Source organism: Columba livia, chromosome 34 (genome assembly GCF_036013475.1).
Source record: "Columba livia isolate bColLiv1 breed racing homer chromosome 34, bColLiv1.pat.W.v2, whole genome shotgun sequence".
Taxonomy (NCBI): domain Eukaryota; kingdom Metazoa; phylum Chordata; class Aves; order Columbiformes; family Columbidae; genus Columba; species Columba livia.
In genome coordinates, this window is record NC_088635.1 from 568 (window position 1) to 26,994 (window position 26,427).

The 26,427-nt window shown below is 65.4% G+C and overlaps 1 protein-coding gene and 1 long non-coding RNA gene across 3 annotated transcripts; both read right to left on the reverse strand.

Moving 5' to 3' along the window:
- Positions 1–472: 472 nt before the first annotated feature.
- On the reverse strand, positions 473–3,291 carry LOC135576915 (uncharacterized). 2 transcript variants are annotated; one of them, XR_010468576.1, is made up of 4 exons: positions 2,905–3,291; positions 1,904–2,365; positions 690–723; positions 473–577 (listed from the first exon to the last, which is right to left on the reverse strand). It is a non-coding gene; the product is annotated as an uncharacterized LOC135576915 (long non-coding RNA). The 2 variants fall into 2 exon arrangements; XR_010468577.1 differs by lacking the exon at positions 2,905–3,291 and adding an exon at positions 2,538–2,767.
- Positions 3,292–3,422: 131 nt separating this feature from the next.
- Positions 3,423–26,110, reverse strand: CLIP3 (CAP-Gly domain containing linker protein 3). Its single transcript, XM_065044241.1, is given in 15 exon segments — positions 3,423–4,299; positions 4,574–4,646; positions 4,862–4,929; positions 5,368–5,491; positions 6,274–6,402; positions 6,812–6,882; positions 6,884–6,935; positions 7,407–7,542; positions 9,836–10,072; positions 12,773–12,891; positions 14,437–14,598; positions 17,722–17,815; positions 19,357–19,496; positions 23,702–23,849; positions 25,989–26,110. Coding segments are annotated over 14 exon segments (1,599 nt in total). The 5' UTR covers positions 23,841–23,849; positions 25,989–26,110; the 3' UTR covers positions 3,423–4,244.
- Between the last annotated feature and the right edge of the window lie 317 nt (positions 26,111–26,427).

Here is a 26,427-nt window from a genome sequence, read left to right on the forward strand (position 1 = left end):
GGGGGGTTTTGGGGTTTAGGGGGATCTGGGGGTGCCAGGGAGCTTTTGGGGGTTCAGAGGGGATTCCAGGGTGGGTCTTGGGGGTCCCAGGGGGGTTTTGGGGGGTCTTGGGAGGGTCCCAGGGGGGCCGGAGGTTTCAGGAGGTTCAGGAGATCTGAGGGGGTCCTGGGGGGTCCCAATGGGGGTTTTGAGGGTTTGGGGGGGTCAGGGAGATCTGAGGGGGTCCTGGGGGGTCCCAATGGGGGTTTTGAGGGTTCGGGGGGTCGGGGGAGGGGTCTCAGGAGGGTTTTGGGGGTTCCCAGGGGCATCTGGGGGGATCCTGGTGGGGTCCCAAGGGGGCTTTGGGGGGGGTCAGGGGGATCTGGGGGGGATGGGGGGATCCCGGGGGGGTTTGAGAGGGTCCGAGGGGGGGTTGGGGGTCCCAGGGGGATCTTGGGGGGGCCCCAGGGGGGTTTTGGGGTTCGGGGGGGTCCCCGCTGTCACTCACGTCCCCCGCCAGCTGCGCAAAGAGCCTCCGGAACTGCCGAACCTCCTCGCTCTCATTGGCCTCAATGGTCGAAATGTGGGTGCGGGGGGGCTGGGGGGGGGGACACACATACGGGGGGGGGTCAAGGGGACACCCCCCAAAACTGGGAGGGGACCCCAAGAAGGGGGGGGACCCCAAAAAGCGGGGTCAGGGGGTCACTTACTGGGGGTTCGGGGTTATAATGGGCGGCCGCTTCGCTGTGGGGGGAGTCGGGGGGATGTGGGGTGACCCCCGTGTCCCCAATGTCCCCCTCGTCCCAAATGTCCCCAGTGTCCCCCCGTGTCCCAAATGTCCCCCAACCCAATGTCCCCAATGGGGTCCCTATGTCCCCAGTGACCCCAATACCATGTCCCCAGTGTCCCCCCCCATGTCCCCCCAACCCCACGTCCCCAATGTCCCCCCGTGTCCCCAAGGCCACCCCAATGTCCCCAATGCACCCTCTGTATCCCAAATGTCCCCCCAACCCCACGTCCCCAATGCCCCCCCATATTCCCAATGTCCCCCTATGACCCCCCAGCCCTACATCCCCAAAGCCCCCCATGCCCCCCAATGTCCCCCCCATGTCCCCAATGCCCCCCCAATGTCCCCAATGCACCCTCTGTATCCCAAATGTCCCCCCAACCCCACGTCCCCAATGCCCCCCCATATCCCCAATGTCCCCCCAGCCCTACATCCCCAAAGCCCCCCATGCCCCCCAAAACCCCCCCAATGTCCCAAATGCCCCCCCAATGTCCCAAATGACCCCCCAACCCCATGTCCCCAATGCCCCCCCATATTCCCAATGTCCCCCCGTATCCCCAAAGCCCCCCATGCCCCCCAATGTCCCCCCCATGTCCCCAATGCCCCCCCCATGTCCCCCCATATCCCCAATGTCCCCAAAGCCCCCCATGCCCCGCAATGTCCCCCCCATATCCCCAATGACCCCCCAATGTCCCAAATGACACTCCTGTGTCCCCAATGACCCCCCCAACCCCACGTCCCCAATGCCCCCCCATATTCCCAATGTCCCCCCATGTCCCCTAAGTCCCCCCAGCCCTACATCCCCAAAGCCCCCCATGCCCCCCAATGCCCCCCCAATGTCCCAAATGACCCCCCTGTGTCCCCAATGACCCCCCATGTCCCCCCAGCCCTACATCCCCAAAGCCCCCCATGCCCCATAATGTCCCCCCATGTCCCAAATGACCCCCCTGTGACCCCAATGACCCCCCCTGTCCCCATGTCCCCCCAACCCCACATCCCCAATGCCCCCATATCCCCAATGTCCCCCATATCCCCAATGTCCCCCCATATCCCCAAAGCCCCCAATGTCCCCCCGTGTCCCCAATGTCCCTCCCCCCCATGTCCCCAACATCCCCCCCCCCCGCCGTGTCCCCTCACCTGATGGCGCTGATGACACCTCCCAGCACCTTCATGGCCCCCCCGGCCCCGCCCCCGCCGCCCCCCCGCTCAGCAGCCCCCCAGCACGGAGCCGATACCCCCGGGGAGCGCCCCGCCCCCCCCGCCCCCCCCGCCGCCCCCCCCCAGCAGCCCCTTCACCAGGAACATCCTCCCCAAAACGGGGGGGGCACTGCGAGGTTACTGGGAGCACTGGGGGGGCACTGGGGGGGCACTGGGGGTTACTGGGAGCACTGGGGGGGGGGTACTGGGAGTACTGGGGGGGCACTGGGGGGGGCACTGGGGGTTACTGGGAGCACTGGGGGGGGGGTACTGGGAGTACTGGGGGGGCACTGGGGGGGGCACTGGGGTTACTGGGAGCGCTGGGGGGGGGCACTGGGGTTACTGGGATCACCGGGGGGGCCACTGGAGCACCGGGGGGGGCACTGGGGATACTGGGAGAAGCTGTAAAACAAGCAGAGAACGGCGTTAAGTGACACCATATGGAACTATAGGCTCCTCCACACCCTATAGACCCCCCCAGGGCTCTACAAATCCCCCCCAGACATATAGACTCTCTGGGACCTATAGACCCCCACCCCCCCCCCCCTCCCCGGACGTATAGACTCTCTCAGACCTATAGACACCAACGGACGTATAAACTCCCCTCCGGACCTATAGACGCTCCGGACCTATAGACCCCGCCGGCCCCATAGACCCGCCTCCCGCCCTATAGACCTCCTCAGACCCATAGACCCACTGACCCATAGACGCCCTGGCCCTATAGACCCCCACCCCCCCAGCATTACAGACACTTCCGGACCTATAGAACCCCCGCCCTATAGATGCCCCCTCCCACCCCGGCCCTATAGATCCCCTCGGGCCCTTCCGCTTCCGGGAGGGGTTTCCGGGAACCGGGCGGGGCCGGCGCTGAGTCACGGAGCCGCTCAGGGGGGGAAAGGACCGGGGGGTGTCCGGGGGGGTCCCGGGGGGGTTCCCGGTACCTGCGGGTCCGGCGGCGGGAGCGGGAGCGGCTGAGGGAACCGCCCGGGGACCCAGGCGTCCGGGACGGGCGGGGCCGAGTTTCCAGGGGCGGGACTAAGCGGCGCCTGCGGGATAAGTGGGCGCGGCCACGACGCGATGGGCGGAGCCTAGCGCCCGGGGCGGGGCCAAGCGGCGCCTGCGGTGGAAAGGGGCGTGGCCACGACGCAATGGGCGGAGCCGAGCGCCCGCGGGCGGGGCCAAGCGACGCCTGCGGGGGGAGGAGGCGTGACCACGAGCCGGGTGGGCGGAGCCACGCAGGCAGTTGAGGGGGGGTGGCCATCGCATGGCCCTTCCGGTCGCGCTTGTCCCCCCCAAACCGGTGTTCCCGTGTCGCCCCGTAAACTTGAGGACCCCGCGACCTCCCCATGTCCCCCCATGACCCATATCTGGGGTCCCCATGTCCCCCCATCCCCCAAAGGTCCCTCTGTCCCCCCCCAGGTGTCCCCATGTCCATCCGCCCCCCCATTTTCAAGCCGTGGGACGTACAAAGGTGTTTATTGGTGGCAGAAGCGGGTCTGGGGGACCGTGGGGAAGCGGGGGGTGTTGGGACACAGGGGGGACATTAAAGCCACTCACACGATCGCGGGGGGAGGGACGTTATTGCTACTGCGGGGGGGGGGGGGCGGGGTGGAACGCGATGACATTGGGCCTCCCGGACGCCTGGGTCCCTTTTTTTGAACATGGGAGGGAATGGGGAGGAGAATCCACCAAATCAATATACGCCAGTGTAATCAGTAGTTTCCAGGGTTAACGGCTCAGGAATGGGGCCCTGGTCTAAACTCGTCTTCACTCAATTGTAGTCAGTAGGTTCCAGAGTGAACAGCCCAAAACTGGGGTTGGGGGAGGGGCCTTAACTCACCCCCTCCCTCAGTCACTGCCATCAGTAGGTTCCAGAGTGAACAACCCAAACAAAGAGCTGGGGAAGGGAGCGGGGGGGGGAGGGTGGCAGCTCATCCCCATCACTGTCATCAGTAGGTTCCAGAGTGAACAACCCAAACAAGGAGCTGGGGGAGGGAGCAGGGGGAGAGGGTGTCAGCTCATCCCCATCACTGTCATCAGTAGGTTCCAGAGTGAACAACCCAAAACTGGGATTGGGGGAAGGAGCCTCAACTCCCCCCCTCCCCCCAGTCACTGTAGTCAGTAGGTTCCAGAGTGAACATCCGGGGCAAGAAGGAGGGGTTGGGGGAGTTGGGGGTCACATGACGTCTTCCCCTGGGGTGGGGGGAGGGGACCAAGGCACTGGGTGGGGGAGGGGGGGGTGTGGGGGCGGGGCAGCCAGGCGGGGGGGGGAGGGGTGGGGTTACGACTGCATCTCGGCCCGGAGCATCCAGGGGAACCAGCAGCAGAACAGTAACCTGGGGACACAGGGGAAACGGGGGGGACACTGTGGGGCCGGGGGGGGACTGCGGCCCCTGTCCCCATGTGTCCCCATGTCCCCCCCACATCCTGTGTCCCCCCTAAGTCTCCCTGTCCCCCCCATGTCCCCATGTATCCCACCCATGTCCCCATGTCCCTCCATGTCCCTGTGTCCTCCCCACATCCCTCATGTCTCCCCCATGTCCCCCCTGTGTCCCTTGTCCCCACATGTCCCCATGTCCCCCCCCAGTCCTGGCGTGTCCCCCTCCCCACCTGGAGAAGGAGCTCTCTGAGGTGATGTCCTTGGGGGTCCGGACCGCTGGGAAGTTGCGCTTGGGCTGTGACACTGGGGGGGGGACATAAAGGGACACGTTGGGGACACGGGGGGGCCACGGCCACAGCCCCCCCCAGCCCCCAGGGGGCGCTAAAACGCGGCCCGGGGGTTTCCAGCCAATCAGCAGCGCATCCGCCGCGGCCGCCAGCCGATCAGCGGCGCATCCGCCGCGGCCGCCAGCCAATCAGCGGCGCCCACCGTTCGCCCGCCAGCCAATCAGAACGCACCGGTCACCGGCTGGTCCTTCTTCTCCGGGACGGCGCCCCCGCCCGGCTCCTCACGGGGACCCCCGACCCTGGGCGGGGGGGGTCAGGGGGTCACCGAAGGGACACGGACATGACCCCCCGCAATGTCCCCCATGTCGCATGTCCCCCCCGTGTCCCCCTGTCTCCCCATGTCCCCTGTCCCCACGTGTCCCCTGTCCTTGTGTCCCCCCCACGTCCCCCCCGTATCCCCTGTCCCCTATGTCCCCCTACCCCCTTTCCCCCCATCCCCATGTCCCCCCCACGTCCCCCCATGTCCCCCCCATATCTCCTGTCCCCCATGTCCCCCACCCCCTTTCCCCCCATCCCCATGTCCCCCCATGTCCCATGTCCGCCCATGTCCCTGACCCCCCATGTCCCCATTACCCCCATGTCCCCCCTGTGTTCCATGGCATCCCCCATCCTCCTGTGTGTCCCCCCTGTCCCCATGTCCCCATGTCCCCCTGTGTCCCCCCCCATGTCCCCGTTACCTCTGCACGCGGGAGGGGGGCGCGAAGACGCCGTGTTTGGGGGGGCAGGAGAAATAACGCACCCCAAAAACCGACCCGTCGTGTTTCCCCCCCGCCGAGTCCAGTTCTACCCCGAACCAGTAACCTGGGGGGGGGACACATGTGGGGGGTCCCCAAGGGGGGAAATGTCCCATGGGGGGGTCACGGGGGGTCTCAAGTGAGGGCATCCCATGGGGGGGTGCCAAGGGGGGAAGGTCCCATGGGGGACCCAAGTGGGGATGTACCATGGGGGGGTCATGGGGGGATCCAGTGGGGGGTTCCCGGGGGGGGTCCCAAGGGGGGAATGTCCCATGGCAGGTCATAGGGGGGGTCCCATGGGGCGGTCGTTGGGGTTTCGCAATGGGGGGAGGTCTCATGGGTGTGTCCTGGGGGATCCAGTTGGGGGTTCCCAGGGGGGTTCTCAAGGGGGGGGAGGTCCCATGGGGGGATCCCAAATCAGAGGGTCTCATGGGGACATCCCAAGGGGGGAATGTCCCATGGGGGGGTCACAGGGGGGTCCCAAATCAGACGGTCTCATAGGGGAGTCCCAAGGGGGGAATGTCCCATGAGGGGTCACGGGGGGATCCCAAATCAGAGGGTCCCATGGGCGGGTCCCAAGGGGGGAATGTCCCATGAGGGGTCACGGTGGGATCCCAAATCAGAGGGTCTCATGGGGGGGTCCCAAGGGGGGAATGTCCCATGGGTGGTCACGGGGGGATCCCAAATCAGAGGGTGTCATAGGGGAGTCCCAAGTGGGGAAGTTCCCATGGGGGGTCACGGGGGGATCCCAAATCAGAGGGTCCCATGGGCGGGTCCCAAGGGGGGAAGGTCCCATGGGGGTTCCTGGGGGGGGTTCCCAAGGGTGGGGGGTCCCGGGGGGTCTCTGACCGGGGGCGAAGTCGGTGCGCCCGTAGAACCGGGCCCGTCCCGGTCTCTGTCCGGCCACCAGCACCGCGTCCCCCGGCGCCACCCGCCGGCCCTCGCGGTCCAGCCACGCCCCGCCCCGCCTGCGGGAGGCTGTGGGCGGGATCACTATGGACACGCCCCTTCTGGCCCCGCCCACCGCGCCCCAGCCCCTCCCTGCGCAACCAACCCCCTGTGCCCAGGGGCTGCCGAGGGGCGGGGTTAAGGAGACCACGCCCCTGTCTGACCCGCCCCCTTTTCCCCAGCCACGCCCCGTCCGACCCCGCCCCTTCCCTCCCAGCCACGCCCCCTCCTGACTCCACCCCTTCGTTCCCAGCCACGCCCCCTGACTGACCCCGCCTATTCACAGCCACACCCCGTCTGACACGCCCCTTTTCCTCAGCCACGCCCCCTGCCTGGCCACGCCCTTCTATCCCAGTTACACCCCCTGCCTGCCCCCACCCCACCGCAGTATTTGGGGGGAACCCAGGCGTCCGGGAGGGACCCAGGCGTCCGGCCGTACCTCTCTTGTCCTTGCGGGTCTTATGGGGGGGGCGGGCCGGGGGCTCCGGGGGGGTGCGGGGGGGGGGAGGGTGGGGGGGGTTGCTCCTCCGCCTTGGAGATCTTGGAGACGGAGGCGAAGACGCCTGCGGGGAGACCAGTGTAAACCAGTATGGACCAGTACAAACCAGTACAGACCAGTATAAACCAGTATGGACCAGTACAAACCAGTACGGACCATTACAAACCAGTACAGACCAGTACAAACCAGTATGGACCAGTACAAACCAGTACGGACCATTACAAACCAGTACAGACCAATACAGACCAGTACGGACCAGTACAACCCCAGGACAGAGGAGTGGCCCACCACCCCCAGAGGGACCCAAGCATCTGGGGGTGTCCCAAGGGACCCAGGAGTGCCCCAAAGGGACCCACGTGTCCAGTGGTGTCCCTGAGGGACCCAGGGATGCCCCTAAGGGACCCAAGAATGCCCCTGAGGGACCCAGGTGTTCGGAGTCTTCCCTGAGGGACCCAGGTGTCCGGGGGTGTCCCCAAGGGATCCAGGCATCTGGGGGTGTCCTGGGGGGACCCAGGCGTCCAGGGGGGGTGCGTACCCTGTTTGGGGGGGCAGATGAAGTACCGCACCCCCCCCACGCTGCCGTCGTTCTTCCCCTCGGGCTCATCCAGCTCCACTCCAGCCCACTGGCCGCTGGCAAAGGCCGTGGTGCCGCAGAACCGCAGGGTCCCTTCCTGGGGGGGGAAACGGGAGGTCTGGGTGCCCCCTGCACCCCAAAACCCTCCCCTGAGCCCCCAAAGACCCGGCATCCCCCCCAAACCCCCTTTCCCCCCACGCAATCCCTGCATCCCCATGCAGAGCATCCTTGGTCCCCTGCACCTTTGTGGGGTGTCCCCAGACCCCCAAACCCCCCTGTGCACTCCAAAACCTCCTGTGCACCCCAAACCCCTCTCTCCCCCCCAGACCCAACTCTACATACCCCAACCCCCCCACTATGCCCCCCAAACCCCCATCATTCCCCCCCAAACCCCCTTTCCCCCCACGCAGTCCCTGCATCCCCATGCAGAGCATCCTTGGTCCCTGCACCTTTGTGGGGTGTCCCCAGGCCCCCAAACCCCATGTGCACCCCAAAACCCCTCTGTCCATCTCAGACCCAACTCTACGTACCCCAAACCCCCCACTATCCCCCCCAAACCCCCACTATCCCCCCAAACCCCCTTTCCCCCCATGCAATCCCTGCATCCCCATACAGAGCATCCTTGGTCCCCTGCACCTTTGTGGGGTGTCCCCAGGCCCCTAAAACCCCATGTGCACCCCAAAATCCCTCTCTCCCCCCCAGACCCAACTCTACGTACCCCAAACCCCCCACTATGCCCCCCCAAACCCCCACTATCCCCCCAAACCCCCTTTCCCCCCACACAGTCCCTGCATCCCCATGCAGAGCATCCTCGGTCCCCTGCACCTTTGTGGGGTGTCCCCAGGCCCCCAAACCCCCCTGTGCACCCCAAAACCCATGTGCACCCCAAACCCCTCTCTCCCCCCCAGACCCAACTCTACGTACCCCAAACCCCCCACTATCCCCCCCAAACCCCCATCATTCCCCCCAAATCCCCTTTCCCCCATGCAATCCCTGCATCCCCATGCAGAGCATCCTTGGTCCCCTGCACCTTTGTGGGGTGTCCCCAGGCCCCTAAAACCCCATGTGCACCCCAAACCCCTCTCTCCCCCCCAGACCCAACTCTACATACCCCAAACCCCCCACTATGCCCCCCAAACCCCCACTATCCCCCCAAACCCCCTTTCCCCCCACGCAGTCCCTGCATCCCCATGCAGAGCATCCTTGGTCCCCTGCACCTTTGTGGGGTGACCCCAGGCCCCAAACCCCCCTGTGCACCCCAAAACCCCATGTGCACCCCAAACCCCTCTCTCCCCCCCAGACCCAACTCTATGTACCCCAACCCCCCCACTATGCCCCCCAAACCCCCACTATCCCCCCAAACCCCCTTTCCCCCATGCAATCCCTGCATCCCCATGCAGAGCATCCTTGGTCCCCTGCACCTTTGTGGGGTGTCCCCAGGCCCCTAAAACCCATGTGCACCCCAAACCCCTCTCTCCCCCCCAGACCCAACTCTACATACCCCAAACCCCCCACTATGCCCCCCAAACCCCCACTATCCCCCAAACCCCCTTTCCCCCCACGCAGTCCCTGCATCCCCATGCAGAGCATCCTTGGTCCCCTGCACCTTTGTGGGGTGACCCCAGGCCCCCAAACCCCCCTGTGCACCCCAAAACCCCATGTGCACCCCAAACCCCTCTCTCCCCCCCAGACCCAACTCTATGTACCCCAACCCCCCCACTATGCCCCCCAAACCCCCACTATCCCCCCAAACCCCCTTTCCCCCATGCAATCCCTGCATCCCCATGCAGAGCATCCTTGGTCCCCTGCACCTTTGTGGGGTGTCCCCAGGCCCCTAAAACCCCATGTGCACCCCAAAATCCCTCTCTCCCCCCCAGACCCAACTCTACGTACCCCAAACCCCCCACTATGCCCCCCCAAACCCCCACTATCCCCCCAAACCCCCTTTCCCCCCACACAGTCCCTGCATCCCCATGCAGAGCATCCTCGGTCCCCTGCACCTTTGTGGGGTGTCCCCAGGCCCCCAAACCCCCCTGTGCACCCCAAAACCCCATGTGCACCCCAAACCCCTCTCTCCCCCCCAGACCCAACTCTACGTACCCCAAACCCCCACTATCCCCCCAAACCCCCTTTCCCCCCACGCAGTCCCTGCATCCCCATGCAGAGCATCCTTGGTCCCCTGCACCTTTGTGGGGTGTCCCCAGGCCCCCAAACCCCATGTGCACCCCAAACCCCTCTGTCCATCTCAGACCCATCTCTATGTACCCTACTATGCCCCCAAACCCCCATCATTGCCCCCCCAAATCCCCTTCCCCCCCCCCCCCACTCCCCATATCCCACCCCGTACCCCCCCAGCCCCCCCCCCACCCCATTTTTGGGGCGCCCCCCACCTTGCCGCCCTCGATGCGGACGCGGTCGCCCAGCTGCAGCCCCAGGCAGAGCAGCATGAGGTTCCCGGGCAGGTTGTCGTAGTTGGGGAGGGTGACGCGGGGGAGGCTGCAGCTCAGCGGCACCGCGTCCAGCAGCAGCCGCCGCAGCTCCCGGGCGGCCGAGGCCGCGTCCGCGCGGTCCAGACCCATGTCCGTGGGGTCCGGGACCACCTCGGCCGCCACCTGGCCCTTGCTGTTCTGGGGGGACAAATGGGGGGTGTTAAGGGGACCCTGAAACCCCCCAGACCCCATAGGACCCCAATAGTGCAGTCCCGGTGTCCCCATGTCCTCTAGAACCCCAATAATACAATGGGGACAATGACACCGATGTCCCCATGTCCATGGGGTCCGGGACCAATTGGGCCGCCACCTGGCCCTTGTTGTTCTGGGGGGACAAATGGGGGGTGTTAAGGGGACCCTGAAAACCCCCAGACCCATAGGACCCCAATAGTGCAGCCCCAGTGTCCCCATGTCCTCTAGAAGCCAAATAATGTGATGGGGACAATGACCCCAGTGTCCCCATATCCTCTAGAACCCCAATAATGTGATGGGGACAATGACCCCAGTGTCCCCATATCCTCTAGAACCCCAATAATGCAATAGGGACAATGACCCCAGTGTCCCCATGTCCATGGGGTCCGGAGGCACCTCGGCCGCCACCTGGCCCTTGCTGTTCTGGGTGGACAAATGGGGGTGTGAGGGGGACCCTGAAACCCCCCAGACCCCATAGAACCCCAATAGTGCAGCCCCAGAGCCCCTGACCCCATAGAACCCCAATAGTGCAGCCCCAGAGCCCCCTGACCCCATAGAACCCCAATAATGTGATGGGGACAATGACCCCAGTGTCCCCATGTCCATGGGGTCTGGGGACACCTTGGCTGCCACCTGGCCCTTGCTGTTCTGGGGGGACAAATGGGGGGTGTTAAGGGGACCCTGAAACCCCCCAGACCCCATAGGACCCCAATAGTGCAGCCCCAGAGCCCCCTGACCCCTTAGAACCCCAATAATGCAGCCCCAGAGCCCCCAGGCCCCATAGGACCCCAATAGTGCAGCCCCAGAGCCCCTGACCCCTTAGAACCCCAATAATGCAGCCCCAGAGTCCCCAGGCTCCACAGAACCCCAATAATGCAATAGGGACAATGACCCCAGTGTCCCCATATCCATGGGGTCTGGGGACACCTCGGCCGCCACCTGGCCCTTGCTGTTCTGGGGGACAAATGGGGGGTGTTAAGGGGACCCTGAAACCCCCCAGACCCCATAGGACCCCAATAGTGCAGCCCCAGAGCCCCCTGACCCCACAGAACCCCAGTAATGCAGCCCCAGAGCCCCCTGACCCCATAGAACCCCAATAGTGCAGCCCCAGAGCCCCCAGACCCATAGAACCCCAATAGTGCAGCCCCAGAGTCCCCATGTGCTCTAGAACTGAATAATGTGATGGGGACAATGATCCCACTGCCCCCAGTCCCTCCCAGTACCCCCAGTGCCCCAGTGTCCCCCCAGTCCCTCCCAGTACTCCCAGTGCCCCCAGTGCCCCCCAGTCCCCTCTCAGTTCTCCCAGTCCCTCCCAGTGCCCCCTGGTCCCATGCCAGCACACCCAGTACTCCCAGTCCCTCCCAGTATAACCCAGTGCCTCCCAGTCCAACCCAGTCCCCCCAGTATAACCCAGTGCTCCCAGTACCCGCAGCGCGGGGTCAGCACTGTGCTCCAGGAGGCAGCGCACGGTGCCCAGGCAGAGGTTCGAGGCCGCGATGTGCAGCTCCCAGTCCCTCCCAGTATAACCCAGTGCTCCCAGTCCAACCCAGTCCCCCCCAGTCCAACCCAGTCCCCCCAGTATAACCCAGTGCTCCCAGTACCCGGAGCTCGGGGTCAGCACTGTGCTCCAGGAGGCAGCGCACAGCGCCCAGGCAGAGGTTCGAGGCCGCGATGTGCAGCTCCCAGTCCCTCCCAGTATAACCCAGTCCAACCCAGTCCCTCCCAGTCCAACCCAGTGCTCCCAGTATAACCCAGTGCTCCCAGTACCCAGAGCGCGGGGTCAGCACTGTGCTCCAGGAGGCAGCGCACGGCGCCCAGGCAGAGGTTCGAGGCCGCGATGTGCAGCTCCCAGTCCCTCCCAGTATAACCCAGTCCAACCCAGTGCCTCCCAGTATAACCCAGTCCCTCCCAGTATAACCCAGTCCAACCCAGTGCCTCCCAGTATAACCCAGTGCTCCCAGTACCCGCAGCGCGGGGTCGGCGCCGTGCTCCAGGAGGCAGCGCACGGTGCCCAGGCAGAGGTTCGAGGCCGCGATGTGCAGCTCCCAGTCCCTCCCAGTACAACCCAGTGCCTCCCAGTCCAACCCAGTCCCCCCCAGTCCAACCCAGTGCCTCCCAGTATAACCCAGTGCTCCCAGTACCCGCAGCGCGGGGTCGGCGCCGTGCTCCAGGAGGCAGCGCACGGCGCCCAGGCAGAGGTTCGAGGCCGCGATGTGCAGCTCCCAGTCCCTCCCAGTATAACCCAGTGCTCCCAGTCCAACCCAGTCCCCCCCAGTATAACCCAGTGCTCCCAGTACCCGCAGCGCGGGGTCGGCACCGTGCTCCAGGAGGCAGCGCACGGCGCCCAGGCAGAGGTTCGAGGCCGCGATGTGCAGCTCCAGTCCCTCCCAGTATAACCCAGTCCAACCCAGTCCAACCCAGTCCAACCCAGTCCCCCAGTCCAACCCAGTCCCCCCAGTATAACCCAGTGCTCCCAGTACCCGCAGCGCGGGGTCGGCGCCGTGCTCCAGGAGGCAGCGCACGGCGCCCAGGCAGAGGTTCGAGGCCGCGATGTGCAGCTCCCAGTCCCTCCCAGTATAACCCAGTCCAACCCAGTGCCTCCCAGTCCAACCCAGTCCCCCCAGTATAACCCAGTGCTCCCAGTACCCGCAGCGCGGGGTCGGCGCCGTGCTCCAGGAGGCAGCGCACGGCGCCCAGGCAGAGGTTCGAGGCCGCGATGTGCAGGGCCGTCCCGTGGCTGAAGTCGCTGCAGGTCGAGTGCAGCACTGCGGGGACAGGGAAACTGAGGCACAGGGACACAGGGACGTCCCGCCCGAGGGACACGGGGGGTCCTGAGCCCCAACGGGGACCCCAGTGTTCCCCCCAGGGACCCCGATATCCTTCCCTCTGGGGACCCCAGTTTCATGTCCCCATGTCCCCCCGGTGTTCATCTCTATCCCCCCCATATCACCCCCCTCGTCCCCTGCATGTCCCCATAACCCCCAGGTCCCTATATCCCCCCCATGTCCCCATGTCGCCCATGTTCCCATATCCCCCCACATCCCTATATCCCCCCCATGTCCCTATATACCCCCCATGTCCCCATGTCCTGTCCCCATGTTCCCCATGTCACTCATGTCCCCCCATGTCCCCCCATGTCCCCCATGTCCCAATATCCCCACCATGTCCCCCATGTCCCCATATCCCTCCCCCGCCCTTCCCCACGTCCTGTCCCCATGTCCCCCCATGTCCCCCATGTCGCCCCCATACCCCCCATGTCCCCCCATCCCCCATGTCCCCCCTGTCCCCATGTCCCCCATGTCCCCCATGTCCCCATATCCCCCCCATGTCCCCCCCTCACCTCGTGGTGCCCCCATTCACAGGAGCATTCAGATGAGCTTGGGGACATCGAGCCCCCTTTCTCCCCAATGTCCCCCTGTCCCCCCCATGTCCGCCTGTCCCCCCCATGTCCCCATGTCCCCCCATGTCCCCCATGTCCCAATATCCCCACCATGTCCCCCATGTCCCCATATCCCTCCCCCGCCCTTCCCCACGTCCTGTCCCCATGTCCCCCCATGTCCCCCATGTCACCCCCCCATACCCCCCATGTCCCCCCATCCCCCATGTCCCCCCTGTCCCCATGTCCCCCATGTCCCCCATGTCCCCATATCCCCCCCATGTCCCCCCCTCACCTCGTGGTGCCCCCATTCACAGGAGCATTCAGATGAGCTTGGGGACATCGAGCCCCCTTTCTCCCCAATGTCCCCCTGTCCCCCCCATGTCCGCCTGTCCCCCCCATGTCCCCATGTCCCCCCATGTCCCCCATGTCCCAATATCCCCACCATGTCCCCCATGTCCCCATATCCCTCCCCCGCCCTTCCCCACGTCCTGTCCCCATGTCCCCCCATGTCCCCCATGTCGCCCCCATACCCCCTATGTCCCCCCATCCCCCATGTCCCCCCTGTCCCCATGTCCCCCATGTCCCCATATCCCCCCCATGTCCCCCCTCACCTCGTGGTGCCCCCATTCACAGGAGCATTCAGATGAGCTTGGGGACATCGAGCCCCCTTTCTCCCCAATGTCCCCCTGTCCCCCCATGTCCGCCTGTCCCCCCCATGTCCCCATGTCCCCCCATGTCCCCCATGTCCCAATATCCCCACCATGTCCCCCATGTCCCCATATCCTCCCCATGTCCCCCCCTCACCTCGTGGTGCCCCCATTCACAGGAGCATTCAGATGAGCTTGGGGACATCGAGCCCCCTTTCTCCCCAATGTCCCCCTGTCCCCCCCGTGTCCGCCTGTCCCCCCCATGTCCCCGTGTCCCCCCTCACCTCGCGGTGCCCCCGCCCGCAGGAGGGTGCGGATGAGCTCGGGGACATCGAAATAGGCGGCGTAGTGCAGGGCGTTCATGTGGGTCCAGCGGCTGCGCAGCCCCACGTCCCCCCCCAGCGCCAGCAGCCGCGTCGAGAGCCGCACGGCGGCCGCAGGGTCACCTGGGGACACGCGCGGGACATGGGGACACGCGTGGGGACATGGGGAGACACGTGGGGACATGGGGACACATGTGGGGACATGGGGACACACGTGGGGACACGGGGACACATGTGGGGACATGGGGACACACGTGGGGACACGGGGACACATGTGGGGACACGGGGACACATGTGGGGACATGGGGAGACACATGTGGGGACATGGGGACACACGTGGGGACACGGGGACACATGTGGGGACACGGGGACACATGTGGGGACATGGGGAGACACATGGGGACACGAGGACACAGGGACACGGAGACACAGGGACAGCAGCTGGGGACATGGGGACACGGGGAACGGCACCCGTGGGGTCATGGGGACACACATGGGGACATGGGGACATGGGGATGGCACCCGTGGGGACATGGGGACACAGATGGGGACATGGGGACGGCACCCGTGGGGTCATGGGGACACACATGGGGACATGGGGACACAGGTGGGGACATGGGGACACGGGGACGGCACCCGTGGGGACATGGGGACACACGTGGGGACATGGGGACATGGGGATGGCACCCGTGGGGTCATGGGGACACAGATGGGGACATGGGGACACACGTGGGGACATGGGGACACATGTGGGGAAACGGGGACACGGGGATGGCACCCGTGGGTCATGGGGACACAAGTGGGGTCATGGGGACACACATGGGGACATGGGGACATGGGGACACAGGGACAGCAACCGCGGGGACATGGGGACACGGGAATGGCACCCGTGGGGACATGGGGACATGGGGACATGGGGATGGCACCCGTGGGGACATGGGGACACACATGGGGACATGGGGACACAGGTGGGGACATGGGGACATGGGGACGGCACCCGTGGGGTCATGGGGACACACGTGGGGACATGGGGACACAGGTGGGGACATGGGGACATGGGGACGGCACCCGTGGGGTCATGGGGACACACATGGGGACATGGGGACACACATGGGGACATGGGGACATGGGGATGGCACCCGTGGGGTCATGGGGACACAGATGGGGACATGGGGACACACGTGGGGACATGGGGACACATGTGGGGAAACGGGGACACGGGGATGGCACCCGTGGGGTCATGGGGACACACGTGGGGACATGGGGACGGCACCCATGGGGTCATGGGGACACACGTGGGGACATGGGGACACACGTGGGGACATGGGGACACACATGGGGACATGGGGACACGGAGACACAGGGACAGCAGCTGGGGACATGGGGACACGGGGATGGCACCCATGGGGTCATGGGGACACACATGGGGACATGGGGACACGGGAATGGCACCCGTGGACATGGGGATGTGGGGGCGGCACCCGTGGGGTCATGGGGACACCCATGGGGACATGGGGACACGGGGACGGCACCCGTGGGGACATGGGGACACACATGGGGACATGGGGACACGGGAATGGCACCCACGGGGACATGGGGACACACATGGGGACATGGGGATGGCACCCGTGGGGACATGGGGACACACGTGGGGACATGGGGACACGGGAACAGCACCCATGAGGACACCTGGGGACACACGTGGGGATGTGGGGACGGCACCCACGGGGTCATGGGGACACACGTGGGGACATGGGGACACACATGGGGACATGGGGACAGCACCTGCGGGGACACCTGGGGGGACATGTGGGGACATGGGGACACAGAGACACGGGGATAGCAGCTGAGGACGTGGGGACATGGGGACAGCAGTTGGGGATGGGGACAATGGGGACCCTGCTGATGTGGGGACACCAGCACTGGGGATACCGGAGACATGGGGGACAGGGACTTGGGGACATGGGGACACAGGGGACATGGGGACACAGGGACATGGGGACCTCGGGGACACCAGGACATGGGGATGCTGGTGACCCTGGTGATGTGGGGACACCAGCATTGGGGTCACTGGGGACATGGGGACACCAGGACATGGGGATGCTGGTGACCCTGGTGATGTGGGGACACCAGCATTGGGGACACTGGGGACATGGGGACACCAGGACATGGGGATGCTGGTGACCCTGGTGATGTGGGGACACCAGCATTGGGGACACTGGGGACATGGGGACACCAGGACATGGGGATGCTGGTGACCCTGGTGATGTGGGGACACCAGCACTGGGGACACTGGGGACATGGGGACACAGGGACATGGGGATGCTGGTGACCCTGGTGATTTGGGGACACCAGCATTGGGGACACTGGGGACATGGGGACACAAGGACATGGGGATGCTGGTGACCCTGGTGATGTGGGGACACCAGCATTGGGGACACTGGGGACATGGGGACACCAGGACATGGGGATGCTGGTGACCCTGGTGATGTGGGGACACCAGCACTGGGGACACTGGGGACATGGGGACACAGGGACATGGGGATGCTGGTGACCCTGGTGATGTGGGGACAGCAGCATTGGGGACACTGGGGACATGGGGATGCTGGTGACCCTGGTGATGTGGGCACACCAGCATTGGGGACACTGGGGACATGGGGACACAGGGACATGGGGATGCTGGTGACCCTGGTGATGTGGGGACAGCAGCATTGGGGACACTGGGGACATGGGGACAGGGACATGGGGATGCTGGTGACCCTGGTGATGTGGGGACAGCAGCATTGGGGACACTGGGGACATGGGGATGCTGGTGACCCTGGTGATGTGGGGACACCAGCATTGGGGACACTGGGGACATGGGGACACAGGGACATGGGGATGCTGGTGACCCTGGTGATGTGGGGACAGCAGCATTGGGGACACTGGGGACATGGGGACAGGGACATGGGGATGCTGGTGACCCTGGTGATGTGGGGACACCAGCATTGGGGACACTGGGGACATGGGGATGCTGGTGACCCTGGTGATGTGGGGACACCAGCTCTGGGGTCACTGGGGACATGGGGACACAGGGACATGGGGATGCTGGTGACCCTGGTGATGTGGGGACAGCAGCATTGGGGACACTGGGGACATGGGGATGCTGGTGACCCTGGTGATGTGGGGACACCAGCATTGGGGACACTGGGGACATGGGGACACCAGGACATGGGGACACGGGGACACGAGGGCCGTGCCACCCACCCACTCCGTGCGCCCCGGCCTTGCAGGCGTAGTGCAGCAGCGTCATGTCCGTCAGTCCGTCCCGGTCGTCCACGTGGCAGCCGCGGCGCAGGATCTGCCCGGTAGCACCAGTGAGCCCCCAGTTCCCCCCTACCACGGTGTCACCCCCACCACGGTGTCACCCCTACCACGGTGTCACCCTCACCATGGTGTCACCCTCGCCATGGTGTCACCCCTACCACGGTGTCACCCCCACCACGGTGTCACCCTCGCCACGGTGTCACCCCTACCACGGTGTCAACCCCGCCATGGTGTCACCCTCGCCACGGTGTCACCCCTACCACGGTGTCAACCCCGCCATGGTGTCACCCCCACCACGGTGTCACCCCTACCACTGTGTCACTCCTGCCACGGTGTCACCCACACCACGGTGTCACCCCTACCACGGTGTCACCCCCACCACGGTGTCACCCCTACCACAGTGTCACCCTCGCCATGGTGTCACCCCCACCACGGTGTCACCCCTACCACAGTGTCACCCTCGCCATGGTGTCACTTCCACTGTGGCGTCACTCCCGCTGTGGTGTCACCCCCACCACGGTGTCACCCCTACCACGGTGTCACCCTCGCCATGGTGTCACTCCTGCTGTGGCGTCACCCCCACCACGGTGTCACCCCCACCTTGGCGTCACCCCCGCCACGGTGTCACCCCTGCCACAGCGTCACCCCCACCATGGCGTCACCCCCCCATGGCGTCACCCCTGCCGTGGTGTCACCCCCCCCATGTTGTCAACCCCACATGCCCTCACCCCCGCCATAGTGTCACCCCCACCACGGTGTCACCCTGCCATGGCGTCACCCCTGCCATGGTGTCACCCCTACCACGGTGTCACCCCACCGGTGCCACCCCCGCCACGGCATCACCCTCGCCGTGGTGTCACCACCACATGGCGTCACCCCCCCATGGTGTCACCCCACCACGGCGTCACCCCCACCACGGTGTCACCCTGCCATGGCGTCACCCCCACCATGGTGTCACCCCCACCACGGCTTCACCCCTGCCACGGTGTCACCCCTACCATGGCATCATGCCCCCCATGGCGTCACCCCCGCTATGGCATCACCCCCACCACGGTGTCACCCCCACCATGGTGTCACCCCCCGGTGTCACCCCTGCCATGGCGTCACCCCTGCCACGGTGTCATCCCTGCCATGGCGTCACCCCCGCCATGGTGTCACCCCCGCCATGGTGTCACCCCGCCATGGTGTCACCCCTCCCATGGTGTCACCCCTGCCACGGTGTCACCCCTGTCATGGTGTCACCCCTGCCACGGTGTCACCCCCCCATGTTGTCAACCCCACATGGCGTCACCCCCGCCATAGTGTCACTCCCACCACGGTGTCACCCTGCCATGGCGTCACCCCTGCCATGGTGTCACCCCTACCACGGTGTCACCCCACCGGTGCCACCCCCGCCACGGCATCACCCTCGCCATGGTGTCACCACCCCATGGTGTCAACCCCACATGGTGTCACCCCCACCATGGTGTCACCCCCCAGTGTCACCCCTGCCATGGTGTCACCCCGCCGTGTTGTCACCCCGGCCATGGCGTCACCCCCGCGGTGTCACCCCCCCGGCGTCACCCCCCGTGTCACCTCGTTGCCGATGACGTCCACGTTGTGCTGCACCTGGGGCACCCACTGGCGCAGGATGGCGAAGAGCTGGGGGACGCTGGTGCGCGGGTCCAGCAGGATCTCCCGGCACAGCGCGTCGTTGGGGTCGAAGAACGTGAACGCTGGGGGGGGGACACGGGGCGACACGGGGGGGACACGGGGGGACACAGGGGGGGACATGGCAGGGGACATGGGGGGATATGGGGGGGAACAGGGGGACATGGCGGGACACAGTGGGACACCATAGGGAAACATGGGGGACATGGGGGGACATGGGGGGACATGGGGATATATGGGGAGATACAGGGAGACACGGGGGTTGACATGGGGGGACATGGGGGGATATGGGGGGGGACATGGGGGGATATGGGGAGACACAGGGAGACACAGGGGGGACACGGGGGGGACACGGGGGGGGACATGGGGGGGGACATGGTGGGGGACATGGGGGGATATGGGGGGGAACAGGGGGACATGGCGGGACACAGTGGGACACCATAGGGAAACATGGGGGACATGGGGGGACATGGGGATATATGGGGAGATACAGGGAGACACGGGGGTTGACATGGGGGGACACGGGGGGACACGCGGGGGACATGGGGGGATATGGGGAGATATGGGGATATATGGGGAGACATAGGGAGACACAGGGGGGACACGGGGGGACCCGGGGGGGACATGGTGGGGGACATGGGGGGACATGAAGGGGAACAGGGGGACATGGGGGGACACAGTGGGACATCATAGGGAAACATGGGGGACATGGGGGGACATGGGGGGATATGGGGATATATGGGGAGATACAGGGAGATATGGGGGGGACATGGGGGGACACGGGGGGGACACGGAGGAGGACATGGGGGGATATGGGGAGATATGGGGATATATGGGGAGACATAGGGAGACACAGGGGGGACATGGGGGGACACGGGGGGGGACATGGTGGGGGACATGGGGGGATATGTGGGGGAACAGGGGGACATGGCGGGACACAGTGGGACATCATAGGGAAACATGGGGGACATGGGGGGACATGGGGAGACGTGGGGGGGACACGGGAGGGACACGGGGGGGACACGGGGGACATGGGGGGGACATGGGGGGATATGGGGGGGAACAGGGGGACATGGCGGGACACAGTGGGACATCATAGGGAAACATGGGGGACATGGGGGGACATGGGGGGACATGGGGGGATATGGGGATATATGGGGAGACACAGGGAGACACGGGGGGGGACATGGGGGGACACGGGGGGACACGGGGGGGGACATGGTGGGGGACATGGGGGGATATGGGGGGGAACAGGGGAACATGGGGGGACACAGTGGAACACCATCGGGAAACATGGGGGACATGGGGGGACACGGGGGGACATGGGGGGATATGGGGATATATGGGGAGACACAGGGAGACACGGGGGGGGACATGGGGGGACACGGGGGGACACGGGGGGGGACATGGTGGGGGACATGGGGGGATATGGGGGGGAACAGGGGAACATGGGGGGACACAGTGGAACACCATCGGGAAACATGGGGGACATGGGGGGACATGGGGATAGATGGGGAGACGTGGGGGGGACACGGGGGGGACACGGGGGGGACACGGGGGGACATGGGGGACATGGCAGGGACATGGCGGGGGACATGGGGGGACATGAAGGGGAACAGGGGGACATGGGGGGACACAGTGGGACATCATAGGGAAACATGGGGGACATGGGGGGACATGGGGATAGATGGGGAGACGTGGGGGGGACACGGGAGGGACACGGGGCGGATACGGGGGACATGGGGGGGACATGGCGGGGGACATGGGGGGACATGAAGGAGAACAGGGGGACATGGCGGGACACAGTGGGACATCATAGGGAAACATGGGGGACATGGGGGGACATGGGGATAGATGGGGAGACGTGGGGGGGACACGGGGGGGACACGGGGGGACATGGCAGGGACATGGCGGGGGACATGGGGGGACACAGTGGGACATCATAGGGAAACATGGGGGACATGGGGGGACATGGGGGGATATGGGGAGACACAGGGAGACACAGGGGGGACACGGGGGGGACATGGGGGGGACACAGGGGGACACGGGGGGGGACATGGCAGGGGACACGGGGGGATATGGGGGGGAACAGGGGGACATGGCGGGACACAGTGGGACATCATAGGGAAACATGGGGGACATGGGGGGACATGGGGGGATATGGGGAGACGTGGGGGGGACATGGGGGGACATGGGGACATGGGGGGACATGGCGGGGGACATGGGGGGACATGAGGGGGAACAGGGGGACATGGCGGGACACAGTGGGACATCATAGGGAAACATGGGGGACATGGGGGGACATGGGGACATGGGGGGACATGGGGGGACATGGGGATATATGGGGAGATACAGGGAGACACGGGGGTTGACATGGGGGGACATGGGGGGACACGGGGGGGGACATGGGGGGATATGGGGAGATATGGGGATATATGGGGAGACATAGGGAGACACAGGGGGGACACGGGGGGACACGGGGGGGGACATGGTGGGGGACATGGGGGGATATGGGGGGGAACAGGGGGACATGGCGGGACATGGGGAGATATGGGGGGACATGGGGGGACATGGGGAGATATGGGGGGACATGGGGGGACATGGGGAGATATGGGGGACATGGGGGGACATGGGGAGATATGGGGGACATGGGGGGACATGGTGGGGATATGGGGGGAAACAGGGGAACATGGGGGGACACAGTGGGACATCATAGGGAGACATGGGGGACATGGGGGGACATGGGGGGACATGGGGGGACACCACACGTGCACAAGAACATATCAGCCAGCAGAGAATCCACACTCGGGTCCCTTTATTTTTGGGGGGGCTCTATCTTTGTCAGGGGTTCCCTGTCCCCAAGGGGGGGTCCCTATCCCCATGAGGAGGTCCCTGTGCCCATGGGGTCCCCTTTTTCCTTTGGGTGGGTCCCTGTGCCATTGGGTTTCCCTGGGGGGGTCCCTGTTTCCTTTGGGGGGGTCCCTGTCCCTGTGGGGTGTCCCTGTGCCCATGGGCTTCCCTGGGGGGGGTCCCTGTTTCCTTTGGGGGTTCCCTGTGCCCATGAGGTTCCCTGGGGGGGTCCCTGTTTCCTTTGGGGGTTCCCTGTGCCCATGGGGTTCCCTGGGGGGGTCCCTGTTTCCTTTGGGGGTTCCCTGTGCCCATGGGGTTCCCTGGGGGGGGGTCCCTGTTTCCTTTGGGGGTTCCCTGTGCCCATGGGGTTCCCTGGGGGGGGGTCCCTGTTTCCTTTGGGGGTTCCCTGTGCCCATGGGGTTCCCTGGGGGGGTCCCTGTTTCCTTTGGGGGTTCCCTGTGCCCATGGGCTTCCCTGGGGGGGGGTCCCTGTTTCCTTTGGGGGTTCCCTGTGCCCATGGGGTTCCATGGGGGGGGGTCCCTGTTTCCTTTGGGGGTTCCCTGTGCCCATGGGGTTCCATGGGGGGGGGTCCCTGTTTCCTTTGGGGGTTCCCTGTGCCCATGGGGTTCCCTGGGAGGGGGTCCCTGTTTCCTTTGGGGGTTCCCTGTGCCCATGGGGTTCCCTGGGGGGGGGTCCCTGTTTCCTTTGGGGGTTCCCTGTGCCCATGGGGTTCCATGGGGGGGGGTCCCTGTTTCCTTTGGGGGTTCCCTGTGGCCATGGGGTTCCCTGGGGGGGGGTCCCTGTTTCCTTTGGGGGTTCCCTGTGCCCATGGGGTTCCCTGGGGGGGGGTCCCTGTTTCCTTTGGGGGATCCCTGTGCCCATGGGGTTCCCTGGGGGGGGGTCCCTGTTTCCTTTGGGGGTTCCCTGTGCCCATGGGGTTCCCTGGGGGGGGGGTCCCTGTTTCCTTTGGGGGTTCCCTGTGCCCATGGGGTTCCCTGGGGGGGTCCCTGTTTCCTTTGGGGGTTCCCTGTGCCCATGGGGTTCCCTGGGGGGGGTCCCTGTTTCCTTTGGGGGATCCCTGTGCCCATGGGGTTCCCTGGGGGGGGGTCCCTGTTTCCTTTGGGGGTTCCCTGTGCCCATGGGGTTCCCTGGGGGGGGGTCCCTGTTTCCTTTGGGGGTTCCCTGTGCCCATGGGGTTCCCTGGGGGGGGTCCCTGTTTCCTTTGGGGGATCCCTGTGCCCATGGGGTTCCCTGGGGGGGTCCCTGTTTCCTTTTGGGGATCCCTGTGCCCGTGGGGTTCCCTGGTGGGGGGGTCCCTGTTTCCTTTGGGGGTTCCCTGTGCCCATGGGGTTCCCTGGGGGGGGTCCCTGTCCTGGGGAGGTCCCTGTCCCCATAGGGGGGTCCCGGGGGGGTCTCTCACCGTAGTCCTTGGGCAGGGGGGCGGGGGCGGCCGGATGCACTATCGGTTTCTTGCGTCGCTCCACCACGGGGCTGGGGGGGTCGGGGGGTGGCGTCCCCCCCCCCGCCGGGGGGTCCCCCCCCACGCGCTCCTTCGTCATGGGGACAGCCTGGGGGGGACAGTGTGTGGGGGGGGGGGACAGTAATGGGGGGTGGGGGGGAGGGGATACTGGGATGGGAATGGGGACAGTGGGAGACTGGGATGGGGACCAGGATACTGGGACGGGGACCTGGATGGGGATGGGGATACTGGGAGGGGGTCACTGGGGTACTGGGATGGGGATACTGGGATACTGGGATGGGGTTACTGGGATGGGGATGGGGATACTGGGATGGGGTCAGTGGGATACTGGAATGGGGACCAGGATACTGGGATGGGGACCTGGATGGGGATGGGGATACTGGGAGGGGGTCACTGGGGTACTGGGATGGGGATACTGGGATACTGGGATGGGAGACTGGGATGGGAATGGGGACAGTGGGATACTGGAATGGGGACCAGGATACTGGGATGGGGACCTGGATGGGGATGGGGATACTGGGAGGGGGTCACTGGGATGGGGATACTGGGAGGGGGTCATTGGGATACTGGGATGGGGATGCTGGGATACTGGGATGGGAGACTGGGATGGGGATGGGGATACTGGGATGGGGTCAGTGGGATACTGGGATGAAGATGGGGATACTGGGATGGGGATGGGGATACTGGGATGTGGTTATTGGGACAGTGGGATGTGGTTACTGGGATGCTGGGATGGGGATGGAGATACTGGGATGGGGATGCTGGGATGGGGATGCTGGGATGGGGATGCTGGGATGAGGACCACAATGCAGATGGGGATACTGGGATGGGGATAGTGGGATACTGGGGTGGGGATACTGGGATGACGACCAGGATGCAGATGGGGATACTGAGACAGAGACTGTGGGATACTGGGATGCAGATGGGCTTACTGGGATGGGGATGAGGACGCTGGGATGAGGACCGGGATGCAGATGGGGATACTGGGATGGGGATGCTGGGATACTGGGATGAGGATGAGGATACTGGGATGGGGATGCTGGGATACTGGGATGAGGATGAGGATACTGGGATGGGGATGCTGAGATGGGGACCGGGATGCAGATACAGATACTGGGATGGGGATGCTGGGATACTGGGATGAGGATGAGGATACTGGGATGCAGATAGGGATGCTGGGATGGGGATGCTGGGATGGGGACCGGGATGCAGATGGGGATACAGGGATGGGGATGCTGGGATACTGGGATGAGGATGAGGATACTGGGATGCAGATAGGGATGCTGGGATGGGGATGCTGGGATGGGGACCGGGATGCAGATGGGGATACAGGGATGGGGATGCTGGGATGAGGATGAGGATACTGGGATGCGGATGGGGATACTGGGATGAAGATGAGGATACTGGGATGCGGATGGGGATACTGGGATGGGGATGCTGGGATACTGGGATGAGGATGAGGATACTGGGATGCAGATAGGGATGCTGGGATGGGGATGCTGGGATGGGGACTGGGATGCAGATATGGACACTGGGATGGGGATGCTGGGATGGGGATGCGGATGGGGATGCTGGGATGGGGACCGGGATGTAGATATGGATACTGGGATGGGGATGAGGATACTGGGATGCAGATGTGGATACTGAGATGGGGACCGGGATGCAGACGGGGATACTGGGATGGGGATGCTGAGATGGGGACCGGGATGCAGATACAGATACTGGGATGGGGATGCTGGGATACTGGGATGAGGATGAGGATACTGGGATGCGGATGGGGGTGCTGGGATGGGGATGCTGGGATGGGGACCAGGATGCAGATATGGACACTGGGATGGGGATGCTGGGATACTGGGATGAGGATGAGGATACTGGGATGCAGATATGGATGCTGGGATGGGGATGCTGGGGTGGGGACCGGGATGCAGACTGGGATACTGGGATGGGGATGCTGGGATGGGGATGCTGGGATGGGGACCGGGATGCAGATGGGGATACTGGGATGGGGATGCTGGGATGGGGATGCTGGGATGGGGATAGTGGGATGGGGGCACCGGGGGAGGCCCCGCGCTGGGCCCAGGCCGGGCCCGGGCTGCAGCCGGCGGGGCCGGGAAGCGGCAGGCGGTGTCGGGGCGGTGCCGGGGCCGGGGTGGGGATGCGGGGATAATGCGGGAATGATGTGGGGGGGTCCCGGTGCCGGTCCCGGCCCCCCCGGCCCGCCCGGTACCTGCTGGGGACGCGGCAGCTGCTGGGCGGGGCCTGTGCGCCTGCGCGGCGGCGCGGGGGCTCCGGGGCGGGGCTTGCGAGGGGGCGTGGGCGGGGTCTGCCGGACTCAGGGGCTGAGGGGCGTGGTCTGCGAGGGGGCGAGGCCTACAGGGGGCTTTGTGGGCTGAGGGGCGTGGCTTGAGAGGGGCGGGGGCTGCGGGGGCGGGGCCTCGGCTGGCGACGGTCGCTGGCGGCTGCTATAGGGGGATGTAGAGGGGCTATAGTGCGATGCGTGGCGGCTTTAAGGGCTGTACAGGGGCCACAAGGGACCGTGGGTATCGACGAGTGTCTATAGGGGCTGTGGGACTTATGGGGGGGTGTATAGGGGCTATACGGGGGATGTGTAGGTCCTGCTGGGAGGTGTCTAGGTGCTGTCGGGGGTGTATAGGGGCTATGGGGGT